At 39.1% G+C, this 27,689-nt stretch overlaps 1 protein-coding gene across 5 annotated transcripts in view; it reads left to right on the top strand.

The window, feature by feature from the left end:
- Positions 1–27,689, top strand: part of INPP5A (inositol polyphosphate-5-phosphatase A) — a 429,845-nt gene that overhangs the window by 377,091 nt on the left and 25,065 nt on the right. For all 5 annotated transcript variants that reach the window (XM_073353963.1, XM_078853839.1, XM_073353965.2 and 2 more), the window contains one exon: positions 14,695–14,768. In XM_073353963.1, coding sequence (XP_073210064.1) covers positions 14,695–14,768 — 74 coding nt within the window. The remainder of the gene's footprint in view (positions 1–14,694; positions 14,769–27,689) is intronic.

The raw sequence follows: 27,689 nt of genomic DNA, 5'->3' as shown, positions 1-27,689 counted from the left end.
GCTGACTCCCTTCTCTAGGTCCAGGAAAAGCCCAATAACCTTTGGTCTTCAGACACCATGAAAGGGAAATGTTTATATATTTCTTCTTACTGTACCTTTTAGATGGGATAAGACAAACTGAAGGCTATGGCTGTGTTGTTTTTGTTTTGTTTACATCGACTGTCAAATACCCACTTCTTCCAGCAGATCCCAAATAACAGAGAATGGAGAATAAATTCCTATAACAAGTACTTCACGTAGCTATCTGGCCTACTGTCTTGTGTATAACAAAAGATATCTTTATTGGGGCTTAATCCCTTTGATCCAAAAGTCTTTTTAGATTAACTAACATACATAAGAGAAGAGAACTAGAATGTGTTATAAAAATGGTTCTGATTATAAAGATTGTGTTCTCCATATGTGAAACAAGGATTTAAAGTAATTATTGAGCTAATTAATTTGAGATTTCTTTTCTTAATGCAGGTGTTAATCTCTTCAAAATGATCAGCAATTGCTGATTTTTTAAATATTTACAGGGAAACCTAAAGGGATTTGTGAGGGTGAGAGAGAGAGAGAGAAGTTTAATCCACTAGGGACTTTTATTAAGCTTTTTTGTGTGAATATGTGTGCTCATGAAGTTAAGGAACTGGCATCACTGAAAATGTATTAATCAACAGACAAGATATAGCACAATGCACTCTTCCCAATGGCCTTGGCTCTGACCCTTTTAAAGATAATGGGAATGCTGTCCACTAAGAACTAGATTAGGACGATCAAACGCATTTCATCAGGATTTGACTTGAACCATGATCCCAGAGGTGAAAAGGCAGAGGTTTATCCACTGAGCCACCTAGCCCCTGTCCAGATAAAATCTTGAATATGATGTATAAGGGGAAAATTAAGATAGAGAAAGGAAATTGACTGTTCAGGATCACAGTTGCCGAGGACTGGGGGAGAAGGGAACCTGTACACCTGAATATATCAGAGCAATCTTCTTAATTTAAAGCTGTACTCTGAGGTGACTGTTTTTCACATTGTATAAGTGGGAAAATGACATAATGCATCCCTCCTTCACTTGAAAACAGTATTCACCTGCTAGGATTTTTGTTAGCTCAATTCAGTACTTAGTCGGTGTGCAGTGGGATGGTTCTAAAAGTCCAAAATGGGGAACAGTGGAGGGAGGAAATCTAATGATCTGACCAATACATTCAACTAACAAATGTAAAGTCAGTAAATGTTTGGGAAGCTGGGTTATACAATTGAAATATGTCTCTTTCTACAATGTATCAGGGTGTCAATTCAGTACAAGACTGGTGTTCCACATTCGTGATTATTCTCTTGTATAATTGCTCTCAAAACTCCACGGTCACAAAACTACCAGTAGTGCCTAATGATTCTTTGCTCCACTGTGCTGTTCTCCCTACTACATGTAAGAATCAAAACCAGTTCATGTGTACATGCAGCAATGTTGAATACTGTTCTAAAGCATTCCATCTGTCCTTAGATTAGTATAGTCAAATGAGGGAAACCCTTGTGTCCATATTAGAATTCTGGCACATAGTCAATTTAATCCAACTGACATATTTTGATGTACAGGTAATTTTTTTAAACTGAACTGCATATAAGATAACACTGTATTCTGTAACACAGAAGCACATTTGTGTATACCTGATTACCCTGAAAGCCCAATACAGTAGTCCTTAGATAAAATTCTCATTAACAAGAATGGGAAAGTTGCCTGAGTAAAGACTGCGGAATCTGGACCAAAGTCTTTGTTCAGCTAATGTGTATTTTTTTTTTAGATCCCCATAAGTAATGTATAAAATTCCTACATTTTTATGTCCCTATCAAATTGCAGTCCCCAAATCACATGTAAAGCACAGTACGTTCCACAATACTAATTTCCTAGTGGTACAAATTCATGTTGTATTTTATTACCAGAGACATTTAAAAATGAATAGACATATACAGTAAATCTATCAAACTTTAATTAGGAATAGCCTACTTATAAATCTTTTTCTAAAAGTTATTCTATTCAGACTTATATTTTGTGTATGCATATATAATAGGATATTCTGTGTATGTATAAATACAGTGCAATTGAATTGCCGTCACAAGTGTTACAATATAAATAATCTAAGTGTCTGTTCCAGCAAATAACCTTGTAAGAGCTATTCATGGAAGTATGGTTTTGCAAGATCAGACCCTTGAAATCAAGGGGCTCCTTGTAGGCACAGGGATCTATAGAATCAGTTACAGGATGAGGACCTTATTAAAATCAAGCTCAGCACAAAAATGTTCATTTTGACTCTGAGCCTGATTTGGAAAGATTGCAATATTAGTGTAATAAATTTTTATTCAACAGCAGCTACCTAAAGTAAGGGATATACACTTTTGAGTAGACTTCTTTAGGCGTTAGAATAGGGACATTCAAACTTCGCCCAACTTGATGGGTTTGGAAACTAGCCAAAACCTGAACTCTCACCTAGTTTGTATACAGTGGAGCGGATAATACTGATCCCTTTATAGTGGCTCTGCTGAAATGAAGATGGAGCATTGAATGATTGGACCTGTAGTCTTTGTGTTTTGTGCCTCTGTTTTAAAAGATGCAAGTGGCTTGGCTGCATTTTAGAATACCTTGGACTGTTTTTTGTTTAACCCTCAGCTCAGAGATATGGGAAGGGAGAATTTAAAGTGCCTTCTTGAGAACTACTTAAATTGAGAACTGCCAAAATTCAAGTTCTGAAATGAAACACTTTCTTTTGAACATATCCCAAAATAAAATAAGGAGTGGATCCTATCTGATGTGGGTCAGGGTATTGACAGCAGTGCTGAGCTACTAGTATGTTGCTGAGCATAGTGCTTGTTACCTACAATCCAATAGAGAAGTGTGTGTACAAGCTAGAGGACCAGGAAAAACAGGGTCTAGTATACATCATGAGGTACTGAATGGCTGCTAGGGAGGGTTAATGTATCATGTGAATCTTTCTGAAGCATTTCTGTCAGTGGCTGGCCCTCATGCTGCCCGGGCTCTCAATTTCTTGTGCAGTAGCTCTTAAGCACACTTGAATAAACCGTTACTCATGGCTGGCATTAAGAATAACTGAAAATCCCACAACATACGTAATTTGCATTCACCAAATTGTCCTCATGTACTTATACTGTGGCCGCACCCTGATGCTAGCGGTTCTAACCCCATGTTCTGCCCACTTTCCCCCACAGTCATCAGTGCTCAGTTCATAGCAGGGATCAACATCGTCATTGAACATCCCTTGATTCGAGGATGATCTCTACCACAGATTTACATCTGGGCCCTGAGATGACTCAGGAGTCCAACAGCAGGGATAGAGGTTGCTCATGGGCCCTGAATCAGGAAAACACTTGAGTGCACATTTGGAGTTAAGTACATACTTCAGTGTCTTCCTGAATAGAGGTGCTTTCCTGAACTGGGACCATATTGCTGAGCCGTAAGCACATTCCTCGGCACTATGCTGTATGTAGTCTCCCATCTCATACAGAGAGGTGTCATCCACCTCTGTGGCACCATTTATTCCAACCTCAGCCTGGATCTTACAAAGCACTCTCAGGGGAGGGCAGGGATGTGCATCTGAGGAGGGGGGAATATGGGGAAGTAGACAAGGAGAAATGGTGCCAAGATCCTTATGGAACAGTCTTATAGAATTTTAAAAGGAAGCAACCAATACAGCTCTATAGAAATTACTCTAAAAATCTATGTATGTAGCATAGTTGTAGCTGTGTCAGTTCCAGGATAGTAGAGAGACAAAGTAGGTGAAATAATATATTTTATTGGACCAACTTCTATTGATAAGAGAGACAAGCTTGATAAGAGAGACAGGACAACAGCGGAGAAGCTTGAAGACTGTTAATACGCCCTGAGGCTACTGTCACACTTCCCCAGCCCTTTTCACATTGGGGGAACTTCTAGGGGAGCCAGGGAAAGAGTCCCAGAGCCAGTGAAGACACATGGAGTTGCCATGCAGATGACCCTTGCCTCCTGCACACACAACCCTCCCATGGCATAACCTTAGGAAAGCTCCATAAGTGGCGGTTCCCCTCAAAACCTTTTTCCTACAGGTAAACTCATGGCGTACAAGTGAGGTCCCAAAGGACCAGAGCAGGGCATGCATAGAACTTATTTTTAAAAGGGGGAACAAAGAAGATCTGGAGAATTACAGACTAGTCAACCTAACTTTGATACCTGGAATGATACTGTAATTAATTATTAAATAATCAGTTTATAAACACCTAGAGGATAATAGGATGATAAGGAATAGCCAGCATGGATTTGTCAAGAACAAATCATGCCACAGCAACCTAATTTCCTTCTTTGACAGGGTTACGGGCCAAGTGCATGGGGGGCAGAGGAGGAAGCAGTAGACATGATATATCTTGATTTTAGTAAGGCTTTTGACACAAGTGCACAACATTCTCACAACATTCCCACTGGGGAAATGTGGTCTAGATGAAATTACTATTAGTTGGGTGCATAACTGGCTGAAAGACCGTACTCAAAGTGTAAGTATCAATGGTTCACTGTCAAACTGGGAGCACATATCTAGAGTGGTCCTGCAGGCCTCAGTCCTGGGTCTGAAACTATTGAGTAAGTTCATTAATGATTTGGATAATGGAGTGGAGAGTATGCTTAAAAAAACAAAAATTGCAGATGGCACCAAGCTCGGCAAGGTTGTATGCACTTTGGAGGACATGATTAGAATTCAAAATAACTTTGACAAATTTAGAGAATTGGTCACAAATCAATAAGATGACATCAACAAGACAAATGCAAAGTACTACACTTAGAAAGGAAAAAATCAAATGCACAACTACAAAATGGGAGTAACTGGCTAGGTGGTAGTACTGCTGAAAGGATCTGAGGGTTATAATGGATACAAATTGAGTGGTTCATCAATGTGATGCAGTTGTAATAAAGGCTAATAACATTCTGGTTTGTATTAACAGGAGCCATATGTAAGCCATGGGAGATAATTGTCCCATACTGCTCGGCACTGGTGAGGCCTCTACTGGAGTACTGTGTCCAATTCTGGGTGCCACACTTCAGTAAAGATGTGGATAAAATAGAGACAGTCCAGAGGAGAGCAATAAAAATGATAAACGGTTTTGAAAACCTGATGTAAGAGGAAATGTTAGAAACTGACCATGTTTAGTCTTGAGAAAAGAAAACTGATGGGGGACCTTGTAATAGTCTTCAAGTATGTTAAGAGCTGTTGTAGCGATGTGAAGATTCACCGGCACGGCACCTCCTGCTGGTCATCCTGGGAATTAGCTCTTTCCAGCCTTCGGAGCGCCCCCTGTCTGCAGGTGTCTCGCCAGCCGGTGGCCCACATGTCCCTCCCGGACCCCGGTGCCCCTTTATCCTGCAGTACCCCCACACACTGGGTCTCCCCTCCCCGGGGAACCCCCCAACCCTCTAAACCCACCTTGCTTCAGTGGCTACTGCCAGTCATCATCTAGCACCCGCTCACTGGGGCAGAATGCAGTCTGTATGGCCACTCATCAGTGGCAAAGGGGTTGGACCTGCTGCCTTTGCCTAGCCCCTGGGCTGCCTCTCTGCAGCCCCAGTACCTTTTGTAGGCCTTCATCAAGGTCTGCAGCCTGGGGGTTCACCAGGCTGGAGCTCCCCAGTGCCCTTTGCTCTTCCCCAGCACTGCTCCATTTCAGGTACCTTGGTCTCAGGCAGCTAGCCCTTCCCACTCCAGGGCTAGAGTGAGACTCCTTCAGCTTCTGTCCCACAGCCCTCTTATCAGGGCCAGCTGGGCCCTAACTGAGCTGGCCACAGCTGTGGTCAGCTACACCATCAGCTTCCCCTTATTTCTAGCTGCAGCCCTCTCCAGGGCTGCTTTTAACCCCTTTTCTGCGGGAGTGGGGCAGCCGTCATATAAAGACAATGGTGATCAATTGTTCTCCATGTCCACTGAAAGTAGGACAAGAAGTAATGGGCTTAATCCGCAGCAAAGGAGATTTTGGTTAGATATTAGGAAAAACTTTCTAACTATAAGAGTAGTTAAGGGAATAGGCTTTCAAGGGATGTTGTGGAATCTTCATCATTGAAGATTTTGAAAAACATATTGGACAAACACCTATCAGGGATGGTCTAAGTTTATTTGGTCTTGCCACAGTGCAGGAAGTTGGACTGGATGACTTCTTAATGATCCTATTGCCATGGGATTTTGATGGAAGTTGATGATTTGGGCTCAGGTCCGATTTTGGCCTTTAATATGAAATGGCCCAGCTCAGACTGAACTACAGTATTACCACTGCAATACTAATATACAAAAAAAGTGTGGTTAATAAATATTTACATTTAATAGTAACATTACAGGATAAGTTATGAGGGTTTTCCTGTAAAAACGTTGTCACACTTGAGTGCTGGCTACCGTTTTGTGATATTTTCTCTTTTAAGAGGAAGAAATTTAAAGAAGACTCAAAATGTAGAGTAACAGACAATCTTAAAAAAAAACAAAAACAGGAGGACTTGAGGCACCTTAGAGACTAACAAATTTATTTGAGCATAAGCTTTCATGGGCTACAGCCCACTTCATCGGATGCATTGAATGGAACATATAGTAAGAAGATATATATACACATACAGAGAAGGTGGAATTTGCCATACAAACTGTAAGAGGCTAATTAATTAAGATGAGCTATTATCAGCAGGAGAAAAAAAAACCTTTTGTAGTGATAATCAAGATGGCCCATTTAAACAGTTGACAAGAAGGTGTGAGGATACTTAACATGTGGAAATAGATTCAATATGTGTAATGACCCAGCCTGCTGTAAGCAGATTAAATCTGTGTTTGAGAGTTTTATACCTGAGACAGAGAGACCACTATTTCCCCAAGTCTTTATTTGAAGTCATTGGCAGTTTAGTTTGAGAAAGGACTGCAGAATCACTCCTCAAATATTTCCCTCTTGATTGTAAAGCTTATATTTTCCAGAAGTCTTTTAAAGAGTGTGCACTTTACATGAGTTACTATGGCCAGACTTCACATATTTTAATTTTCTAAGGTCGTTTCTGTGTGCTCATCTCCCCTTTTTTTCTTTTTCTTTTTTTTCTTTTTTTTTTTTTGTCTGAAACTTCATTTCCCTTTCACAGCTGTGAATTCTCTGGTGGTTGCTGCAGATGGATTTGATAAATGCTGCTAATATCACCTTCTGATCTAACAATGCTCTGACTTTGGTCTGTAGGTCTTGATGAGTAATTGCCGTTGTTCTACTCCAATGACTGAATTAAGTTGCCCTGTTATAAAGGGTTCATACTTCTGTGATTTTAGCCAAGGCAGCTCATAGCAGTGTCCCTGTGGACATTGACCTTTTTCACGGTACCTTTTTACTCTTAAAGTCTAAGCCAGCAAAATTAACATGGTTTCTTTAACTAGCTAAGCTGTGTTAAAATTCTTTGATCATTTTAAATGTTCAAGTGAAATCATTTCTGAATTTAATATTCCATGTAAATACTCTCTTAGGCCAAAATCCTGGTCCCAGTGCACAGCCTGAACTGCTGTAGGGGAGTTCTTTCTTCAGCCAGCACACCAGCTTCAGGAATGAAAGAGCTAATTGCAACCCCTCCACACTCACCTACTGCATCCCCATAAGAGGGAATAGCAAGTGGATTTGCATAGCAAAGGATTCACGAGCCCAGCCCAACCCTATATCTCTGCTGCCCAGTAGTACATGGGAGCACCTGAGCAGGGCTTTGCTGCATACAACTCCTGTGCACATTCCCCAGATTCTGCAACCCACCGTGTGACTGATCCACACTGGTTCCCCTTGAAAAGGCTATAAAGGAGGGGGCAGAGAAAACCCACCTCTCTCCAGGACTCTGAACAAGTATGCCAAGCTTTAACACAGTCACTTTTAACAGCCCTCTTGTACGCCCATGGAAACTGTAGTTCATAGTGGCAACACTCAGAGCTGCAGCAGTGCCACTATAATAAAGTGTGGGAACTCAGCCCTGCCATCATTCTATATACAGAATTCTGATTGAAGTTACTGCAAGTTTTGTATGGAGATCAGTGGTGGGATTAGTAATTGTTCGGGTACGTTGAACATTTGCATATGTCAGTGGTTGAAATGAAGCACCCATTGAATGTTCTATGACGCTTTAGAACTGCACTCATTATCAATAACCTTATTGAATTATAAATGTTATAGGGGCAAATTTTGTCCCTTTCCTTCACAGACACCCCTTTTTTTTTTCACTGTTGAAATATGTCCAACTGTTCTTAAGTTCGAAGAGGCTTCACTATACCCAGTAACCAGAAATAATTTGCTTTAAGCCAATTATTTTTTTACAAATAAGTTATTACAATGTGAATAAAGCTTTTACGGTGGTATTGATCATGATAGTTAAAAAAAGATTAGTCACAAGTTCATGCTGATTAATATTGTCTCATTGTTTCCTTGTACTCCCACCTCCATCCATCTGTCTCTTGTCTTGGGGCTGTTGTACACTACAGAGTTAGGTTGGCTTAACTACATCTCTCAGGACTGTGAAAAAGGTCACGGCCTATGCGATATAATTAAGCCATACTAAATCCTGTTGTAGACAATGCTAGGTCAATGAAAGAATTTTTCTGACAACCTAGCTACCACCTCTAGTAGAGATGGATTTACTATAGTGACAGTAGAACCCGTTCTGCTGCTGTAGTAAGTAACTACGCTAAAGTGTTTCTAGTGTAGACAAGGCCTAATACTTAGAGTGTAAACTCTTTAAGGGGTAGGGATCATCTTTTTGTTCTGTATTTGCACAGTGCCTAGCACAATGGAATCCTGGTCCATAACTCGGGCTCCTAAGCACTGCAATAATGCAAATAATAACAAAATGAAAATCATATGGTTGGTTACATTAGTCATCGTTGAGGCTAATGCGGTTCACCTCCAGATATTTCATGACAAATGTTATATTATTAGCACTTGAGCTGACTGGATTGCGAACTTGTCAGATTTCACTAACTAAGCAAAGTCAGGCTGTGGCCATTTCTAGACTACGTCTGCACTATGAACTACGGATGTAATTCCCAGTTCACACAGCTGTAGTCATGCTGTCCTCTGAGCTAGTATATTAAAAATAGTGGTGTAGCCGTGGAAGCTCGGGCAGTGGCAACGTCAGTATGGGCTAGCCGCACCAAGTACAAACCCACCTGAACTCCATGGGTGCATACTCTGAATGCTAGCCCATGTCACTGCTGCCCATGCTGTCATAGCTACACTAGTATTTTTAGTGTGCTAGCTCAGATGAGAGCTAGCATAAGTATGCCCACGTGAGCTGGGAGTCACACCTGTAACTTGTAGTGTAGACAGAGCCTTAGACTGAAAACCTGAAGGGAAAAGTCAGTAGATAGAGTTCTTTCCTCTAAATCACATTCTAACCATTGTCCCAGTGTGGGATGATTGAGGACTTTATCTTGGTTGTACCATTTTTGGGTAAGACTTAAACTCAAGAACCCGAACACCATGGTCAGTAAAGATCCCCTGGCAATGTTTGCAAAACTAGGAATCTTCTCCTTAGTGTCCTGGCCAAATTCTAACCGGTAATAATATCCATCTCATATAAAGACAGGTTTCAGAGTAACAGCTGTGTTAGTCTGTATTCGCAAAAAGAAAAGGAGTACTTGTGGCACCTTAGAGACTAACCAATTTATTTGAGCATGAGCTTTCGTGAGCTACAGCTCACTTCATCGGATGCATACCGTGGAAACTGCAGCAGACTTTATATATACACAGAGAATATGAAACAATACCTCCTCCCACCCCACTGTCCTGCTGGTAATAGCTTATCTAAAGTGATCATCAGGTTGGGCCATTTCCTGCACAAATCCAGGTTTTCTCACATCCTCCCCACCCCCATACACACACAAACTCACTCTCCTGCTGGTAATAGCTCATCCAAATTACTCTATCATTTATTTGAAAAAATCTCAATTAGTATAGTATAGTATAATGTTTCTGATGTTGTTATACATCTGCCATGTTCTACCTTATAAGTGACTGTATTTCATTATTAAATGAAGTGGTCCACCATGTTAGCAATAGCAGTAAATATTTGTATTATGGTAACACCTCAAGGCCCCCATTAGGATTGCACATTGTGCTGGGCATGGTACAGATACAAAAAGGAGACAATCCCTATTCTGTAGGGTTTCCAGCCTAAAGACACAAATAGACAAAGGGTAAGAAATGTGGCTACAACACGGAAGCAAATGAGTATGGTAAAAAACTGGCGTAGATTTATTAGTTACATTGTGTTTATATAACATGTAATTGAAGCACCTATGTACTTGCAAAAAGGCCCATCAAAAATAATAATAAATTATAAAGGCCCAAATTCTGCAGTCCTTAAATTTTAACTCACTTCCTCACCACTGATGTCAGTGGTAGTTTGCCTGAGTAAGGACTATGTAAAAACCGATTCAGGACCTCAGAATCTTGACTCAAGAAGAAAGCTAAGTGGAAGTACAGCAACTCCAAACAGCAAACTCACATAAATAAATCTATCCGTTCAAAAAAAATGATGTGCTACAATCTGAGTTGAATCTCACACTTATACATCAGTGTATGTACTGTGCGCATACATATGCGTACTGTATATATTCACTGAGGTCCACTCGTATATGTGTGAGTGGACATGAGGCCAGGGAAATACCGGCAGATTATCCATCATGGATGGTTTGTACCATCCAACTTATAGAAACCTTTTGATTAAATAGTCATATGAGACTTTTCAGTGAACGTTGTAGGCAAAATACTCCGTTATGTAACTCCTTTGCTATCAGTGGAGTTATACCAGTGGAGAATTTGCCCCATATCTTTCAACCATATGTATAAAGTATATAAGGTCAAGTTTGTTTGGAATAATGTACCTTACCTATGAAACTCTGGCTTGTCATGCAGTCCCTGTATCAGCTTCCAACTATAACACTTGAAACCCTGTTGTAATTGCTCAAATTACCCCAGCACTCCATATAACACCTAAAAGGCTTGGTTCTCAAGGATGATGTTACAATGAGTAAATTAAATGGGACAATATATTGATTTTCAGGCTTTCAATTGAATTTCTTTGTCATCTTCAAAACATGTAGGATGAACTACAACTATATTTAAACAAAGGTTACTATTACTGCAGTGAAATTATTCACAACACCATTTAATGCACAATATGAAAACAACTATAATCATCCTCAGAATCATTGTGCATAGCAATATAATTGGTTCATCCTTTTAAAATACAGAGATAAATAATTAAAAATAGGGGCCCACTTCCCAATGACATTAAAGGTGCTCAGCACTCAGAGTGTTGTGCCCCTAATTATTATTAATAATAATAATTATTTGTATTACAGTAGAACCTAGAAGCCCCAAGCCTGGGCCAGGACCCCGTTGTTCTAGGCATAGTACAAACACAGAAGAAAAAGATGCCCTGCTCCAAATCTAACCCTTTCTCTTATTGAGTTGAATTTAAGCTATTACAGTGGTTTGCGGTGTTTAACATTTTGTCTGGAATCTGTTGAGCTCTACTGTCTTTCATTAACTGACAGCTTACTCTTTGGGGCAAAGAACTTGGAAAGGGACCAATCTTTTATGTACTTCAAGGAAAACACCACTTACAATAATTTTACTCCTAAAAAATCAGTTATAATTTGCTAAAAATAAAAACACTACAAAATCTGAAATATACACTACATGCATCTGTGTCTGCAGTGGGTACCTGACAAAGAAGAGAGAAGACCAAGTAGAGTTCCCACAAGAAACTCATTAATATATTTAACACACTCTCATCCTCTTCCACCAAACAGGAGTATCCAAAGCAGCTATTTGCTACTGGGGGACACTGCTTGAGCATAAAGGTGTGGATATTGGAGACAGAGTAGAAGAAATGTAGGCTTTCTCTAGTAAGCACCTAGAGAAAAATAAGTAATTTCATTAAATGAATAAATTTGTTTAAACATAATTCAAATACAGAAAGGTTTTACTGTATCCAGAAATAATTCAATGAAGTAAAAATGTGCCTTTTAAACAGTTTTCTTTTGCAGTTGAGCCTTCCCCAGCTGTTCTAAGCAATCTCCAAACATTTCTTAATATTTTAGCAACCAAGTTGTTGCTTTGCATCCCACGACGTTGTCATTAGTTTTTGCTTTTATTGTTAACTTTAAAGGTATATCACTGCTTGTTAAAACTCGGGAGATGCATTGAGCGTCTAGGGTACAATTCATTCTTGTTCCTATCAGTCATCTGTATCACAGCAATGTCAGCAGCTCATCTGCAGTACATAGCCCATAACAAAACAAGCCACCTCCAACAGTACATAAAAACACCAGAGATCTCTTTAGATGTTACTGAGAAGTTGCTCTCACCGATGTGTCTAACCACTTAATCCTCTAGACTTTGGCTTCCAGTCAGTTCCCAAATATTATAACAAAAATAATCTGGATATACAAAGTTTCGAATGTTTGAATCCATATGAGAGGACAATGCAGTTATTTAACATCCTCAGCATTGGTCATTTATTCAGTTTTTGTATTCTTCTGACTTCAAAAAACCCTCTTTCCCCCCTTCCCCCACTGTTATTTTTCCTTATATTATGATTTTATTGGACAAAAGTAGAAAATTAAATTCTGTAAAACATATATTTTTAGAAGGGATTTTCTGGTTACCATTTGGGAGGGGTTTTGGTTGGTTGGCTGGTTTGGTTCTTTAAATTGGATTCAAATTTAGTAATTAGTGTCACTGATGATCTGGCTATTTTGGAGCAAGAAAAACCTGTTAATGTATGTATGCGTGGGTGTGGTTGTGTGTATACTGTACAGATAGATAGATTATAGATATGACACACTGTACATACTTAAATATAGGATTTGATCTTGCAAACATGCATGTTGAGTAATTTTACCCACATACTTATGCCCAGGAAGTCAATGAGACTACCCATATGAGAAAAGTTACTTAAGATCCATAGAGTCAAGAATCAGGGGGTAGCCGTGTTAGTCTGTATCCACAAAAACAACAAGGAGTCCAATGGCACCTTAAAGACTAACAGATTTATTTGGGCATAAGCTTTCGTGGGTAAAAAAACCCATTTATTTGGGCATAAGCTTTCATAGGTAAAAAACCCAGAAGTGGGTCTTTTACCCACGAAAGCTTATGCCCAAATAAATCTGTTAGTCTGTAAGGTGCCACCGAACTCCTTGTTGTTAACATGCATAGAGTTTACAGGTTTAGGCCCCATATTTATGTATGTACTGTAAATTCACACATATACATTTGTAAACATTCTTCCAAAATTCATGTATAAAAATGGATAACTGTGTGCCTCGAGATTTGTCAAAATACTAAACCTTGTACAAAGTATCTCAAAATGGCATTTTTTGTGAAATGTTTCTCAACACACCGTTGTACAAATTGGTGAATAGAAACACGAAAACGTAATGCTTTCATGTCCACATGCGTACATGTAGACAGATACAAAAACAGATTCAAGGCAGCACTGAAGGAAAAAATAGGTGGACCATAGGGAGGTAGCTAATCAGCAATGCAGGTGGTTCAGGTAGCTGCTTTTCACACAGATAATTAATGTGAACAAGTAGCTGCTAATTGCACATTTCAGGAATGATTTATGAGGTGGCAGAGAGGAAAGAGGGACACAATCTAATTTCTTTGGGAACCTCTGCCATTCATACAATGGTATCAGCACAGCTGTGAGATGGGACATGATTAATTATTAGTGAACAGTGGGTAAACACACAGCCATCATAAAGGGTGCTACTTTGATGACAAGATTGTCAAAATAGAAAGTGGCACTTACTCAGGGCGATGGTCAGTAACAGTGCAGATTTTGAGCTTTTTTTACTCACTAATTCACTTGTATGTCAGATTAACACCAAATCTGGTTCTGAAATAAGGTTGTTTATGCCCATCAGAATGGTTATTGGTTTAACACAGACTATTATCATTGACTTCTATTAACAGGTTTGTGTTTATGAACAAAAGACTACAGATATTATTTTCTTTGCTGTGGTCTCAAGGAAAATAAATTTGGCAAGGACTTATATAAACAGTACATTAAACCTAGGCTTATAAATGTGTCTGTTAAATATTATGTAGTGCCTCTGGCACACATACCTCTTTCTGCCGTCTAGCCTATACTGTGCAAAAATAGCTATGCAAAAATATTGCTTGCCTTTGTTTAGGAAGAATGATTTGCACATCCTTGTGTTTGCTGTACCTTCTTATCCGGGTTAAAGATCTCTTATATTGTACGTTTACTGATATATTTTGTGGCTTGATCAGTATATTGATTTGCTAAGCATTTTTAAAGGTGTTAATTAGTTTTATCTCCGAAAAGATTGCTAATGAAATTTGAAAATCTAGACTAATCTTGAAATAGTAAATGTGCATGAGGTAGTTCTGTTTAAAGAGCAAAAGTTACCTGTTTCACTGAGATCATGAAGAAGGATTTTTTTTTGATAGGGTGCCTTTTCATCTTCTGATCAGAACACTGAAGTGTTTTACATTGACCTAGTACTGATATTTCTTCTGTAAGGATGTATGCTCCAAATAAGATATATTACTAAAGTATGTGATCATTAAATCATATAGTAATACCAAAAAAAAAATTAAGTTATTGCAGTTTGATAAAGAAAACAAGTTGTTTTAATTCTATTTTATTTTTTTTTATAGCTTTTAGAATTCGACAAAGAGCTGTCTGTCTTTAAAGACAAATTGTATGAACTGGACATCTCATTTCCACCCAGGTAAGATACATATACAGTCCACTTGTTTAACTTGATGGCTAAAATGTAATTGTTATTAGGGCAAGAAAGAGTGTATATATACATTTTTTTTTCCCGCCATAAAGTTTGACAGCTCTTCCTCTGTATGAAGAGTGACACCTTACAGGTTGCATGCTGCTAATGCTCTACTGTCTGTAAATATCCCATCATCTGGATTCAACTGGTCCCATATTTGTATAGTTGATTTCAGAATACTGTAATAAATTGGAGTGCCTTCTAACGTAGACTTGTGTGTAGAACTTGAGTTTATAGCTATTTTTGTGCACTAAGCCCAAGTAAGCTGTTCAGAAATTTTACCATAACAAAAAATAAATAAATCTTGGCTTCAAACCTTTGAAAAGTACCCCTACATGAGGGGGAATTGCACTAAATAGAAACTGACTTGAACAAAATGTGAAAGTGATTAGTCTGATTTCATTGCTCAGTTAAAAGATAAATATCAGGAAGGATGAAAAGAAATTGAAATAATTTTATAATCTCCAGTATTGTTAGTAAGACTGGTTTTAAATAAATGTGGGGTTTTTAAATAAACGTGATTTTGAAACCTGATCCTGTCCCCTGAACTGAATTTTAACAGTGATTAAACATCAACCATAAAGAAACAAAAACCAAGAATTTTTAAAATGACAGTACTATTCTGGAGAAATCCAAGAAAACTTTGAGCCATTTCTAAATATCTGTGACTCTATTTCAAGAAAGGAGAGCTCAACTCTCACATGTCTAGTGCAGTTGCTTTGAAGTAAGGGAAAATAGTATCACAAAGAAAGCTAGAGCTGAGAAGCAAGAAGTCATAGAGAAGATGCTATAATTTGTATGGGGCAGAGTCCTGTAAAATCAAATAAAGTGTTATTGTATGTGTAACTAGGTTTTTTTCCATTGGGGTAGACACAAAAGTATGATGTTTTGGCACAATCTGAGAAAAAAATTGGAAAGCTTCCCTTTTTGTTATCATAGTCTCGTTACTTCTCACCAGCCAGCTGTGATACTGAGTATATTGATCCCTAGGGACAATGGAAGTATGCATGAAGTGGTTACCACTGCTCTAAATTGTTCTTATTGATTGAGTATGATAACAGAAGACCAGTAGTGTATAAATCTCCAAGTGTATTTCATTAGCTATGTACCTGGTCAGAGAGGGGGAGAGCAGATGGATTTGTTACCAGGATATAGACCACCACGGAATTTCACCAGTATTAGCACTGTCTTGTAAGAAATTGTAGTTGCCTTATTTATTAATGGCAACTATCAGATTAGGCTCAGTTTATGGGATAACATGTTCTAACATACATTGCATTAATGTTCAGGTTTGGCCTCAGTATTTCTGAATATACGAATTATTAATACATATAATTACATATATAGTTTAAAGTCCAGCCACTACCCCCGGTATCAGTGACATAACTGTAGTGCTATGCTACTCCTAGAAAAAAGAGCCTCAAGCCTCCAGGAGCTGGTCATATTGCACGTCATTAGAGGCACAGCTGGTAGAACTGCCTGTTAAGGTTATTTCACACTTCTTAGTATAAGACCCTGTTTTCACTTACATATAACAACATTGCCAAATTTTATCTGTTTGGGCAGATATTTTCCACACTGCATATTTACATCACGCTAAAGTCTTGGGAAAATTTCAGCCAAAATTGTTCAGCCGTTTCCCAGAACAAAGCTAGGGAAAATTGTTGGTTTGCCCATATTAAAAAAATTTTGAGATCGTTTCTAGCACCCCCCTGCTTTGAATCAGGGCCTTGAAATTTGGCAGGGAATAGCCTTTTGTCAGGGATGTGCATTTTACTGTTCCCAAGAAAAACAGCCTAAATTTGGCCAAGTTGTAAGCCTTTGAAAAATCTTGAGTTCACACACTCTCAGTAGAGACTTCTTCAATTTTGGCAGCTAAATTCCCCAAAGATTCCATTTGCATTGGACATGCTCCAGCCCCGGCCTGAGCAGAACTTTCCCTGCAATGGCAGCTCTGGACAACTACTGGCAATTGGTCTGGGGACCTGAACTGAGAACAAGGGTATTGTCTCCTGTGCTGGCAGTGCCCCCTCCCACACCACTGGGCCAGGCTGCATGGAAGAGGAAGCAAACTGATTCACATGCAGAGGTGATTGGGTCAAGGAGTTTAGACGGAGCCTGGGACTAGAAGATGGCAGAGGGGGAGAGGGCAAATGGGAGTTGAAAGAGGAGACTGGGACTGATGTGGCAAGGACCCTGGAAGCTAGAGGCAGAGTGTAGGACTGGGAGCTGGGTATGTGGGGAAACTGGGTCTGGTTGGGAAAGGAGACTAGGTCCGGGAGCTGAAAGAGACTGTGACTGGGTAGGTAAGAACACTGGGACTGGGAGTTGGCAAGAGAAATTTTAAGGGGAGACTAAGATCAAATGAGGATCCTGGGAGAGAATGGTACTAGCTGGGCAAGGAGACCAGGACAGAGAACCATTGGGGTTTCAAGAAGGACATGGTCAGGGAGGGGAAATAGATCTGATAGTTCTGATAAGGAACTGAGATGCAGGGAAAGAACTGGCACTAGCCAGGTGGATAGACTGAGACAAGGATTCAGGGGGTGTGGGGATGGATGCGAATCTTAAAATTGGATGAGGATCCTGGCGAGGAAGATTAGGACTAGAAGCCAGTGGGAATTAAGAACATGAGTGGGGGGTGGGAGAAGGATCAGATGAGAAAGCAGAAGGAGGGAAATTGAAATTGGCTGAGGAAGGAGATCGGGACTAGGGAGGAGATGAGATACGGATTCTGGAGAGATGAGACTAGGACTTAGTGGGCAAGGAGACTCAAACTGCGATGAGAAGCCTGAGAAGTGGAGACTTGGGACTGGAACAAGAAGCCAGGGATGGGGAGGGGACAGGGCAGAAGGAGTCAAGCTTAGCACAGATAGGCAGAAGAGTCTATGCTCACTTGATCATACTCCCCTCCATAGCCTGGAATGGAAGCCAAAATTCCTGAGTCTCACCATTCCTCTGTTGTCAGCAAATATCTGTGAAACACCCTGACAAAGTAACCCATGCCCCTCTAGTGCTAATCCATGTAGCATTTGGCAACGTACTACTGCTGTCAGTTACTCTGTTAGTTCAAATGACAGAGGAAAGTGTAGTGAATCCAAAGGTTCCAACCCTGCTGATGACCCATGCAGGTGTCAATTTGATGCCACATAATGGAATTTTTTTTTTCAGTTTCTTTTTTAAAAAAAACCAAAACCTAGGAAACTATACAGAAAAAACTATGTTAACTAAACATTCTTAAGATTGCAAAGTGAAGTATGCAGAAGTTAGAAAATGTCTGTGCAACCTTAATTCAGCCCCCTTGGGCCAGGGGCGGCTCTACGAATTTTGCTGCCCCAAGCAGTTGCTGCTGAATTGCCACCAGCGGCGGAGCTGCCACCAAATTGCCATCGTGCCCAGAAGAGCGGCAGAGTTGCCGCTCAAAAGCCGCCGCGGGACACGGACTGCAGCCCCATTCTGAATGCCGCCCAAGCACCTACTTGGGAGCCTGGAGCCGGCCCTGCCTTGGGCATATGCATTATGATACAGTCTTTAATTACATGATCACATCCTAGTTTTTCCATAGGATACAGGCCTGATTTAGTGCACAGGATGGACCAGGTCTGAGGAAGAATCAGTATTGTACAGCAAAGGAGATTGTTGTCTGTAGAACCCATGCTTCATGTGTTGTAGCAGTTGGAAAGCGTGTACTGAATGAGCAGAGGATTGCAGAAAGAGAAAGGATGGTCTCGTGATTGAGATAGTTAAATGGTGCGCTGGGCAACTTGATTCTATCGTTGCCTCTGCCATGGTATGCCTCTGTGATACTGTCATTTAAACCAAACTTTTCACAGTTGGTCACTAACTGTGTGTTCTTCATTTTCTGGGTGCCTCATTTGAGAGACGGAGATCTGATTTGAAGAAGTGCTGAGCTCTCAAACCTGCAACTGAAGTCAGTGGGAGCTGTGCTTAGAATATACGAGGTACTATATAATGCTAAATACTCTGAAGAATCAGATTATAGGTTTTTCATTTTGGGCACCCAAAATTAGTGGATTCTTGTAACTTTAATGTCTCTGTGCCTCAACCTTCTCCTTGCAAAATGGGCATAACAATAGCCCCCCCTCATCTCACAGGGGTGTTGTGAAAATAAAATCATGTTTTTATCGTACTCAGATACTATAGTGCTGACCACCATAGGAAAGCCATGAGAAAATTATAATATTCTGTCTTCAGAGCAAGGTATAAATAGTGTGCAGTAAATAAGATTTAGGGCTGTACATTGAACAATGAGAAGAAAACAAAATATTGACTAGTTGCTCATTAAGTGAGTAATGTCCAGTCTGTGCTTGCAGTGAAAAAAATAGTACCTGATCATGTAAATAAAGACTGTATGATAATGCATATGCACAGACAACATTAATTCTGCCATTTTCTAACTTTTGAATGGTTGACTTTGCAACCTTAATAATGTTCTTTTAATGCTTTTATATGTAATATATATTAACCCCGATAGGCAAGGATATATTATCTTGTAGCGAAAAAAATGGTGCTTGAAAATGGTCTGCTGTGAACAGGAGCATTAAGAACATGAAAAAATTATATGCACAAGAATAGGAAGGTGAATGGGTAGCAGCTTGTGTGTGTGTAGTCTGTCGGTTCGACGACGACGTTTTCATGCTATCTCTTTTTGTGGATTCTGGAGTGACCCTGAAGTCCAAAGTTTGACACACATGCTCGTGAGCAGATTGGGCAGACAAAGTCATTGGTGAGCATCTTGGTAGCTATAGCAGTAGTATGATGCATTTCCCTTGCAGCTAACAATCGATTATTTCTGTCCTCTTCAAAGGCTTGGAAAGCTCTGAGTGCTGTGTGTTGCCAGGCTGATCTATTTAATGCAGCCTTCTCAAGATCATCCGGTTTTATTGCACCAAAGTGTATGCTGTTCTTGATGCTTTCCTTGTAGCACTTTCTGGGGCAGCCTTGATTCCCATGTCCCTGTACAAATTTTCCATAGAAAATTTTTCTGGGGAGTTGATGTTCAGGCATACTAATGATGTGTCATAGTTTGGCTTTTATCAGCATGGCCTTGATGCTTATGGCATTTGTCTTTTGGAGAGAACTTGCCAGCAGACTCCATAATGGTATGCAGAGACCGCATATGGAAGGCCTCTAACTGTTTGATATGCCATTTGTATGGTGTCCAGGTCTCACAGCCATAGAGGAGAGATGTGAGCACAAAAACATTATAAAGTTTTTTTGTTTAGAGGGTTATGTTGTGGGATTTCAGGATTTTGCTATGTAGTTTATCTAATAAATGAGAAGCTTTCTGCAGCCTATTCGTGATCTCTTTGTGAAGAGATCCATCATTGGAACTGTTGCTGCTGAGAGAGGTAAAAATGCCAACTTGCTTTAGTTGGATTCCACTAACGGATGTGCCAGGGGATATGGCATGAAGCGGTGAAGATAATTGGTGTAACACCACAGTTTTATCCAGGCTGATTGTGAGGCCAAACAATTTTGATGCTTCAGCGAAGCGACCTATGATGCACTGGAGATCTCCCTCTGTGTGTGATAGGAGGGCACTATCGTCTGCAAAGATGACTGAAGACTGCGCTGTCGTGTCTGTATCTGATGTATATGTCTCTGTTGAGCCCATTTGTAGCATGGTTGAGAACTTGGGTGAAGAAGAGGTTGAACAGTACAGGGGCAAGGACACAGCCTTGTGTGACTCCATTTGAAATGGGAAAGTAGTCAGTGAGATCTCCATTAAAAAGTATCTGACCTTGCATCGACTCATGAAATAAACAAATGATCTTTGCCAGTTTTGGTGGGCAACCAAATTTGCTGAGGATCATTCATAATCCTTCTCTATTGACTGTATCAAATGCTTTTGTCAGATTAGTGAAAACACTGAACAGATTCATGTTTTGTTCAATACATTTTTCTTGTATTTGCCTGATACTGAAAATCATGTCTGTGGTGCTACAACCAGGTCTGAATCCACACTGAGTGTCAGGTAGATTGGCTTCTGAGACAGATTAAATCAGTTGGTTCAGGAGGACACAAGCAAAGATTTTTGCAGCAACAGCTAGGAGAGAGATTCCATTGTAGTTATCACAGACCATTTTGTTGCCTTTGTTTTTAAATAAAGGAATAATTGTGGCATATTTGAAGTCTTGTGGCATTTCTTTGTTGTCCCAGATGTCAGTAAGGATCTTCTGCAGTGTTGTTACCACCTTTGGACCCGCAGACTAATATATTTCTGCCAGTATTCCATCTCTGCCCAAGGACTTTCCTGAGGTCGTCAAACTGATTGCCTTTTCTGTTTCTTCAAGTGAGGGTGGTGAGTCAAGATGGTGTTGAATAGGCTTCTGAAGTATCTGATTAATAGTACTTGTTTCAACTGAGGATGGGTCTGTTCAGTAGTTGGCTGAAATGTTCAACCCATCTGTGTTCCATGCCATGTTTGTCTTTGATGACTGTCTTGCCGTTAGCCATCATGAGTGAACCTGTGCCCACTTTTGAAAGTCCATAGACTAGCTTCAAGGAATCAGATAACTTCTTTGTTTCATTTGTTTCTGCATACATTTGAGTGTCTTCTGCTACCTTCTCCCACCATTTATCTTGTATCAAGCATAGTTGTCTTTGTGCCTTGCTTTGCAGGTGTTTAAATCTGTTTCTCTCTGAGGTGGACTGAATATCTTTTTTTGCCAGATTTGGAAAGCCTAATTTTTTTATTTCAAGAGTACTGTGATTTCCTTATTATTTTCATCAAACCAGTCACTTTGGGCCCTTTTCTTCCATCCAAGGACATCAGTTGCAGTTTTTTGTACTGTCTCTCTGAATTTCTCCCATGAGACAGGGTTATCACCAAAGTTGGTTTCTAGTACACTTAGTAGCTTGTTTCAATAGGATGCATGGTTTAGTTTAACAATAGCAGGGGACGTCTTGATTGTTTTGGGGTGTTTCAGGCGTGTAGGTACAATGTGTAGATTCAGTATTGACCTAATCATTCAATGATCCATCCAACCTTCTGCTCCACGCATGGCTCGGGTGATCCTGACATCCCTTATGTCACATTGTTGGACAACGATGTAATCTATTAGATGCCATTGTTTGGATCTGGGGTGCATCCATGTAGTTGTATATTTGTCTGCCTGTCTGAAGATAATGCAGTTGTATATTTGTCTGCCTGTCTGAAGATAGTATGTAATTGTCAGGCTATGTTCTGCACAGTTGCTTAGGAGTAGGAGACCATTTTCGTTTATTTTTCCAATGCCATTTTTCCCAATGACACCTTGCCAGTTGTTATTTCTTTACCTACTCTTGCATTGAAATCTCCTAGGATGATTAGTTTGTCACTTTGTGGTGTTGACTTGATGAGAGAGTTGAGATCAGAATAGAACTGTTCCTTAGCATCATCAGGGCTTGTTAAGGTGGGCGCATATGCACTGATGATGGTAGCAAATCCCACTAATGCTGATCCTGGCTTTTATATGTAGAAAAACAGTTGTTGTGGCATAGCGGGGCCATAGGGTTTTTATAGTATGTGGGGGGGGGGAGGCTCAGAAAGAAAAAGTGCAATCTCTTTATCATGAAAGTGCAACTTGCAATGTAGCATTATCATGAAAGTGCAAAATGCAATGTAGCATTTTTTTTGTTACGTAACTGCACTCAAAAACAAAACTATGTAAAACTTTAGCGCCTTCAAGTCCACTCAATTCTACTTTTTATTCAGCCAATCACTAAGACAAAAAAGTTTGTTTACATTTAGGGGACATAATGCTGCCCGCTTCTTATTTACAATGTCACCTGAAAGTGAGAACAGACGGTCGCATGGCACTTTTGTAGCTGGCATTGCAAGGTATTTATTTGCCCGATACGCTAAACATTTGTATGCCCCTTCTTGCTTTGGCCACCATTCCAGATGACATGCTTCCATGTTGATGATGCTCGTTAAAAAAATAATGCTTTAATTAAATTTGTAACTGAACTCCTTGGGGGAGAATTGTATGTATACTGCTCTGTGTTTTACCTACCTTCTGCCATATATTTCATATTATAGCAGTCTCGGATGATGACCCAGCATGTTGTTCGTTTTAAGAACACTTTCACTGCAGATTTGAGAAAACGCAAAGAAGGTACCAATATGATATTTCTAAAGATAGCTACAGCACTCAACCCAAGATTTAAGAATCTGAAGTGCCTTCCAAAATCTGATTGGGCCAGGGTGTGGAGCATGCTTTCAGAAGTCTTAAAATAGCAACACTCCAATGCGGAAACTACAGAACCCAAACCACCAAAAAAGAAAATCAGCCTTCTGCTGGCGGCATCTGACTCAGACGATGAAAATGAACATGCGTTGGTCTGCACTGCTTTGGATCGTTATCGAGCAGAACCCATCATCAGCATGAACGCATGTCCTCTGGAACGGTGGTTGAAGCATGAAAGAGACATATGAATCTTTAGCGCATCTGGCACGTAAATATCTTGCAACGCTGGCTACCACAGTGCCATGCGAAAGCCTGTTCTCACTTTCAGGTGGCATTGTAATCAAGAAGCAGGCAGCATTACCTCCTGCCAATGTAAACAAACTTGTTTGTCTGAGCAATTAGCTGAAAAAGAAGTAGGACTGAGTGAATTTGGAGGCTCTAAAATTTTAAATTGTTTTATTTTTGAATGCAGTTTTTTTTTATATAATTCTACATTTGTAAGTTCAACTTTCATGATAAAAAGATTGCTCTACAGTACTTGTATTAAGTGAATTGAAAAATAGTATTTTTTATTTTTACAATGCAAATATTTATAATAAAAAATAAATATCAAGTGAGCGCACTGTACACTTTGGATTCTCTGTTGTAATTGAAATCAATATATTTGAAAATGCGGAAAACATCCAAACATATTTATGTAAATAGTATTCTGTTGTTTAACAGCATGATTAATCACGATTAATTTTTTTATTACGCAATTAATCACGATTAATTTTTTTAATTGCTTGACAGCCCTAATAATAAACAATAATCAGGAAGCAATTATAGCTAATATTTTATTTAATGCATGGCTGAGATACTAATTAAGGGTTCCCAGCAAACAAAACTTCCTAAACGCATTTTTCTCTTTGTAGCCAGAACGCTAAGAATATAATTAAAAGTGAAAAGACCAAAACTGCACAACCTAAAGTAGAGAAGAAATCACACATGTACCCTGCCCCAAGCAGCACAGAGCTTTTCATTATGAGGAATGTTTCTTTCATCTGTCTTTTTATTTTTTATTCTGGATTATATGACAACACAATCCCAAATAAATTTTGAACAATAAATAAGAGCTCAATCCTGCACTGTTTGTGCAGCCATGGAAATCAGTGGAAATTTTGCCTGAGTGAGGACTGAATAAGGACTGCAAAATGTGGATCCAATATTAGTAGAGCTACCAGAGGCCATATCATGCTAGCTTTACTCATGGAAGTAAACATGTTGATTTCTGTGGGATTATGTTTGTTAGTATTATTAATTATTTGTATTGCAGTAGTGTCCAACATGTGGTAGGTGCTATACATCGAGGTTTTGATAAGCAAGAAGCCAGTTTTCATCAATCAAACCTTCTTTTCAAGTAGGACCTTTACACTCACTCAGCATCAAGCAAAAAGGCCCAACTAAATGGTATACTTTACTTTTCTTGCAGTTCTTTCCCTATGTTGTTTCTCTTCTTCTAAAATAGTAGTCCTTTTTTATGTTTCACATGAATTGCCCACTTTTAAATCTTCATGGCAAATGTCGTGATTTCATAAACAATGATAGTTGTGTCATATCTGCCAGTGGGACTGAATTTTAATGTTTTTAGTTAACCTACGGAGAGTGGAACCAACCCTGTAAATTCAGAAAGTACTACTTTAAGCTTCTTGCTGTGCATAGCTGGAAAGTGTATGGTACATCTGTTTGTTCTACAAATGCAAGAAACAAAGGCTTTCTTCACTGGGAAGATGGAGAGAGAAAGATCTAAAGACACTTTTGTTTCAGGCTTATGTGCTTAATAAATGAGCATTTGAATTTAAAAAGAAGTTGTAAGAAATTGTAAAAATAGCATTAAGCAAGAATTTCAGAAAAATTGGTCAGCACATATATATTAACTTTCAATAACAAATGCTGAAATATAAAAGCTTTGGAATTATCAATTGGAGTAAAACCTTGTTAGAACAAAATTCCAGTGATACATTTTTAGCATTCTTTGTATTTCATCTTTTTTATCTCATGGCACTTTGCCCATATAGTCTTTTTTTTATTTTTTGTGTGTGTGTCAGCTTTAATTGCCTGAAACATTGTTATACTTTGGCATTCAAACACAATACTAACTAAATGATATAGTACTTAATCTTTTCGTACAATATTTACAAATAAAACTTTTTCGTGATTAGCATTTTAATTCTAGCTGTTCCACCAGTTGTCAAAGCAAAGATGATAAATTTATCTTATTGATGCAACCTTACTCTACCCTTTCATTTTTGTAAGGGATATAAACTTATTCTATTGAGAGTGCTGTGTTATGTTTTTAATTATGGTTCAGGTTTGCAAATAACCTCAAATGTGCATGTCCTGTTGAAGTCAATGAAAGCTTTAGCCTAAGATTCATGGTAGAATATGGCCATTGTATGCTCGTGAATAAATTTAATATTGCATTTAGCATCTCTCAAAAAATTAAAAGAGTAATTAGGACCACTATAATTTTCTCCCTTTTTTTGTTTGGCATTTGCTTATGCAATTACTTGATTTGCACATACATTTATTCAAATTAAGTGCACAGCTGCATATCTAAACCAGTATAACACTACAGTGCTACACACAGCAGCATGAATCCTGACGGGGGAAACATACTATGCAATTGTTGCGTGTGGTATATTTGTTTCGCATCCAACACTGAATCCAATTCAAGATCTTATTCCTAATCTACAAAGTCTGCAGTAATCTAGGACCTGACCACCACTACTGCTGCCCCTTTTAGCATACAGTTTCTGGAATTCTTTAGTTCATAGTATCACTAAAGCTAATGGAATCCAGGACAAAGCACACAGTTGTTAGAAGATGTTTTTTTTTGTATAGGATCCTCCAGCTGTAGAATTCCCTGCCACTGAAGATTATGGTGCCCTCCTCATTTTTGGAGTGCAGTGTAAGACACACCTCCCCGCCAGTAAGGCAGCTTCAGTTTGTCCAGCAAGATCTTCCTTCCAGCAAGATTCAGTCTCCCATAGCACCCAAGTTAATACAGCCCTAATCAAGATGGGAGGACTTGAGAAAATTGTCTGCTATTGCTCATCAGCTGACCCATTTCATCTCTCTGATGACGCCTAGATATTCTGGTGATGGACACATGCATGTGAGACAGAGAAAAATATCTCTTCTAAGAAGCAAGTCCTGAGTTACAGTTACCTTTTTGCCAGTACTTCCATTGTGAATCTTAAGCAATGGAAATGTGTAGTGTTCCCTATATACATAAATCTCAACAATGCCCACACCCCCCCTTGTACTACAGCAATGTCACGTTCAAGGATATTTCTCTAGTGAAGTTTCATTAACCAATCTTTCTTATAAGGAGGGTGACCAGAATTGTTTTTCATTAATAATAGCATTTGTTATAGTTCTCAGTAGACCAATAATGTTTTCCTATTTAATTGTGAATTGGACTCTATACTTGCAAAAATTATGTGAATTATGTTATTTTGCTAGAATAGCATTTAATAGTTTTGGTGTTTTCAAGAGTATAGTTTACGCACTTGTAGTTAGACATCAGATCTAGTTCTTTTAGAGTCCCCTGCTTGTTTAGAAAGTTTAAATAAGTCTTGCTTCTGGTTGTAATAATCTTAGTGTATGCATCTTTAGTGGGCACATTTTCTACATATATTTTTGTGTCTTAGTAAAATATGAGATGGTGACATCAGCTTGTTTCCTTCTGAACTTCTCTGTGGTGCTACTTTTTTAATTTCAAAGAGAGTAAAGAAAGCATGATTGTCTGGGCATATATTTTTAGACCTTCTGAGGGTTGTATTTATTTAAGGAAGTGGTTACTGTGAAAGCCCACAAATCCATGCTGCACGTTTTGGATGAATCTGCATATAAGCAGCTCTTGGTTTGAAACTTTCATATTCCCTTTGTAAAGTTATAGCATCTTATAATAGTGCATTTCAAGTAATTACTGTATAGATATAGTTTGATATTTTTGTCATAGCTTCTCAGAAATCTTGGCTCCCAAGGGCAAGGGAGGAAGAAAATCACAGTGTTAGAGGCTTAGCAACTAAGAATATACTTAGGGCGACTGAAGAAAATTACAGTCTCATGTCTTGTGTTTAATTTTAAAGAATGCAATACCGCTGTAAATTCATATCACTTATGCTCAAAAAGTCATCAGTCAGGTCAGGCATGACAAGTATGAACACTGCACACCCTTGTGATGAATTTGGCTTTCCCATGTTAGTGGTGGTCCTGGAGCCAGAGAGGCATGACACTGCAGTGATGAAGTGCTAGCAGTCTGACAAGAAGAGTCAGGTTGACTTGTTTAGGTACAGGAGACAGTAAATGTGTTGGGACACAAAATGAGAAGATGATGATGTGTTTTGGTTCTCAGAGGGAGGGAAAAAGAGGAGAAGGAAGAGTTGTATTTTCTTAGTAATTCATAAAATCTTCCAACGTATTCATAAATATCAGTGAAAGACTTATTTTGCAACATCTAGCCACCATATAGAAATAGTAGACAAGTGTTGCTTTTTCTGCTTTCTAGGATTTAGGAAAATTTTAAAGTAACCGATGAATAAATGCAAATAAAAACAAAAAAGCATACTTTTGTGTACTTTTTGATAAAATACACCATTTTGAATGTGAAAAGCTTCTAAACATT

This window comes from Lepidochelys kempii, chromosome 7, assembly GCF_965140285.1.
Source record: "Lepidochelys kempii isolate rLepKem1 chromosome 7, rLepKem1.hap1, whole genome shotgun sequence".
NCBI lineage: Eukaryota > Metazoa > Chordata > Testudines > Cheloniidae > Lepidochelys > Lepidochelys kempii.
Note: the sequence above shows the minus strand (reverse complement) of the source record. Positions and strands in the feature narration are given on the sequence as shown.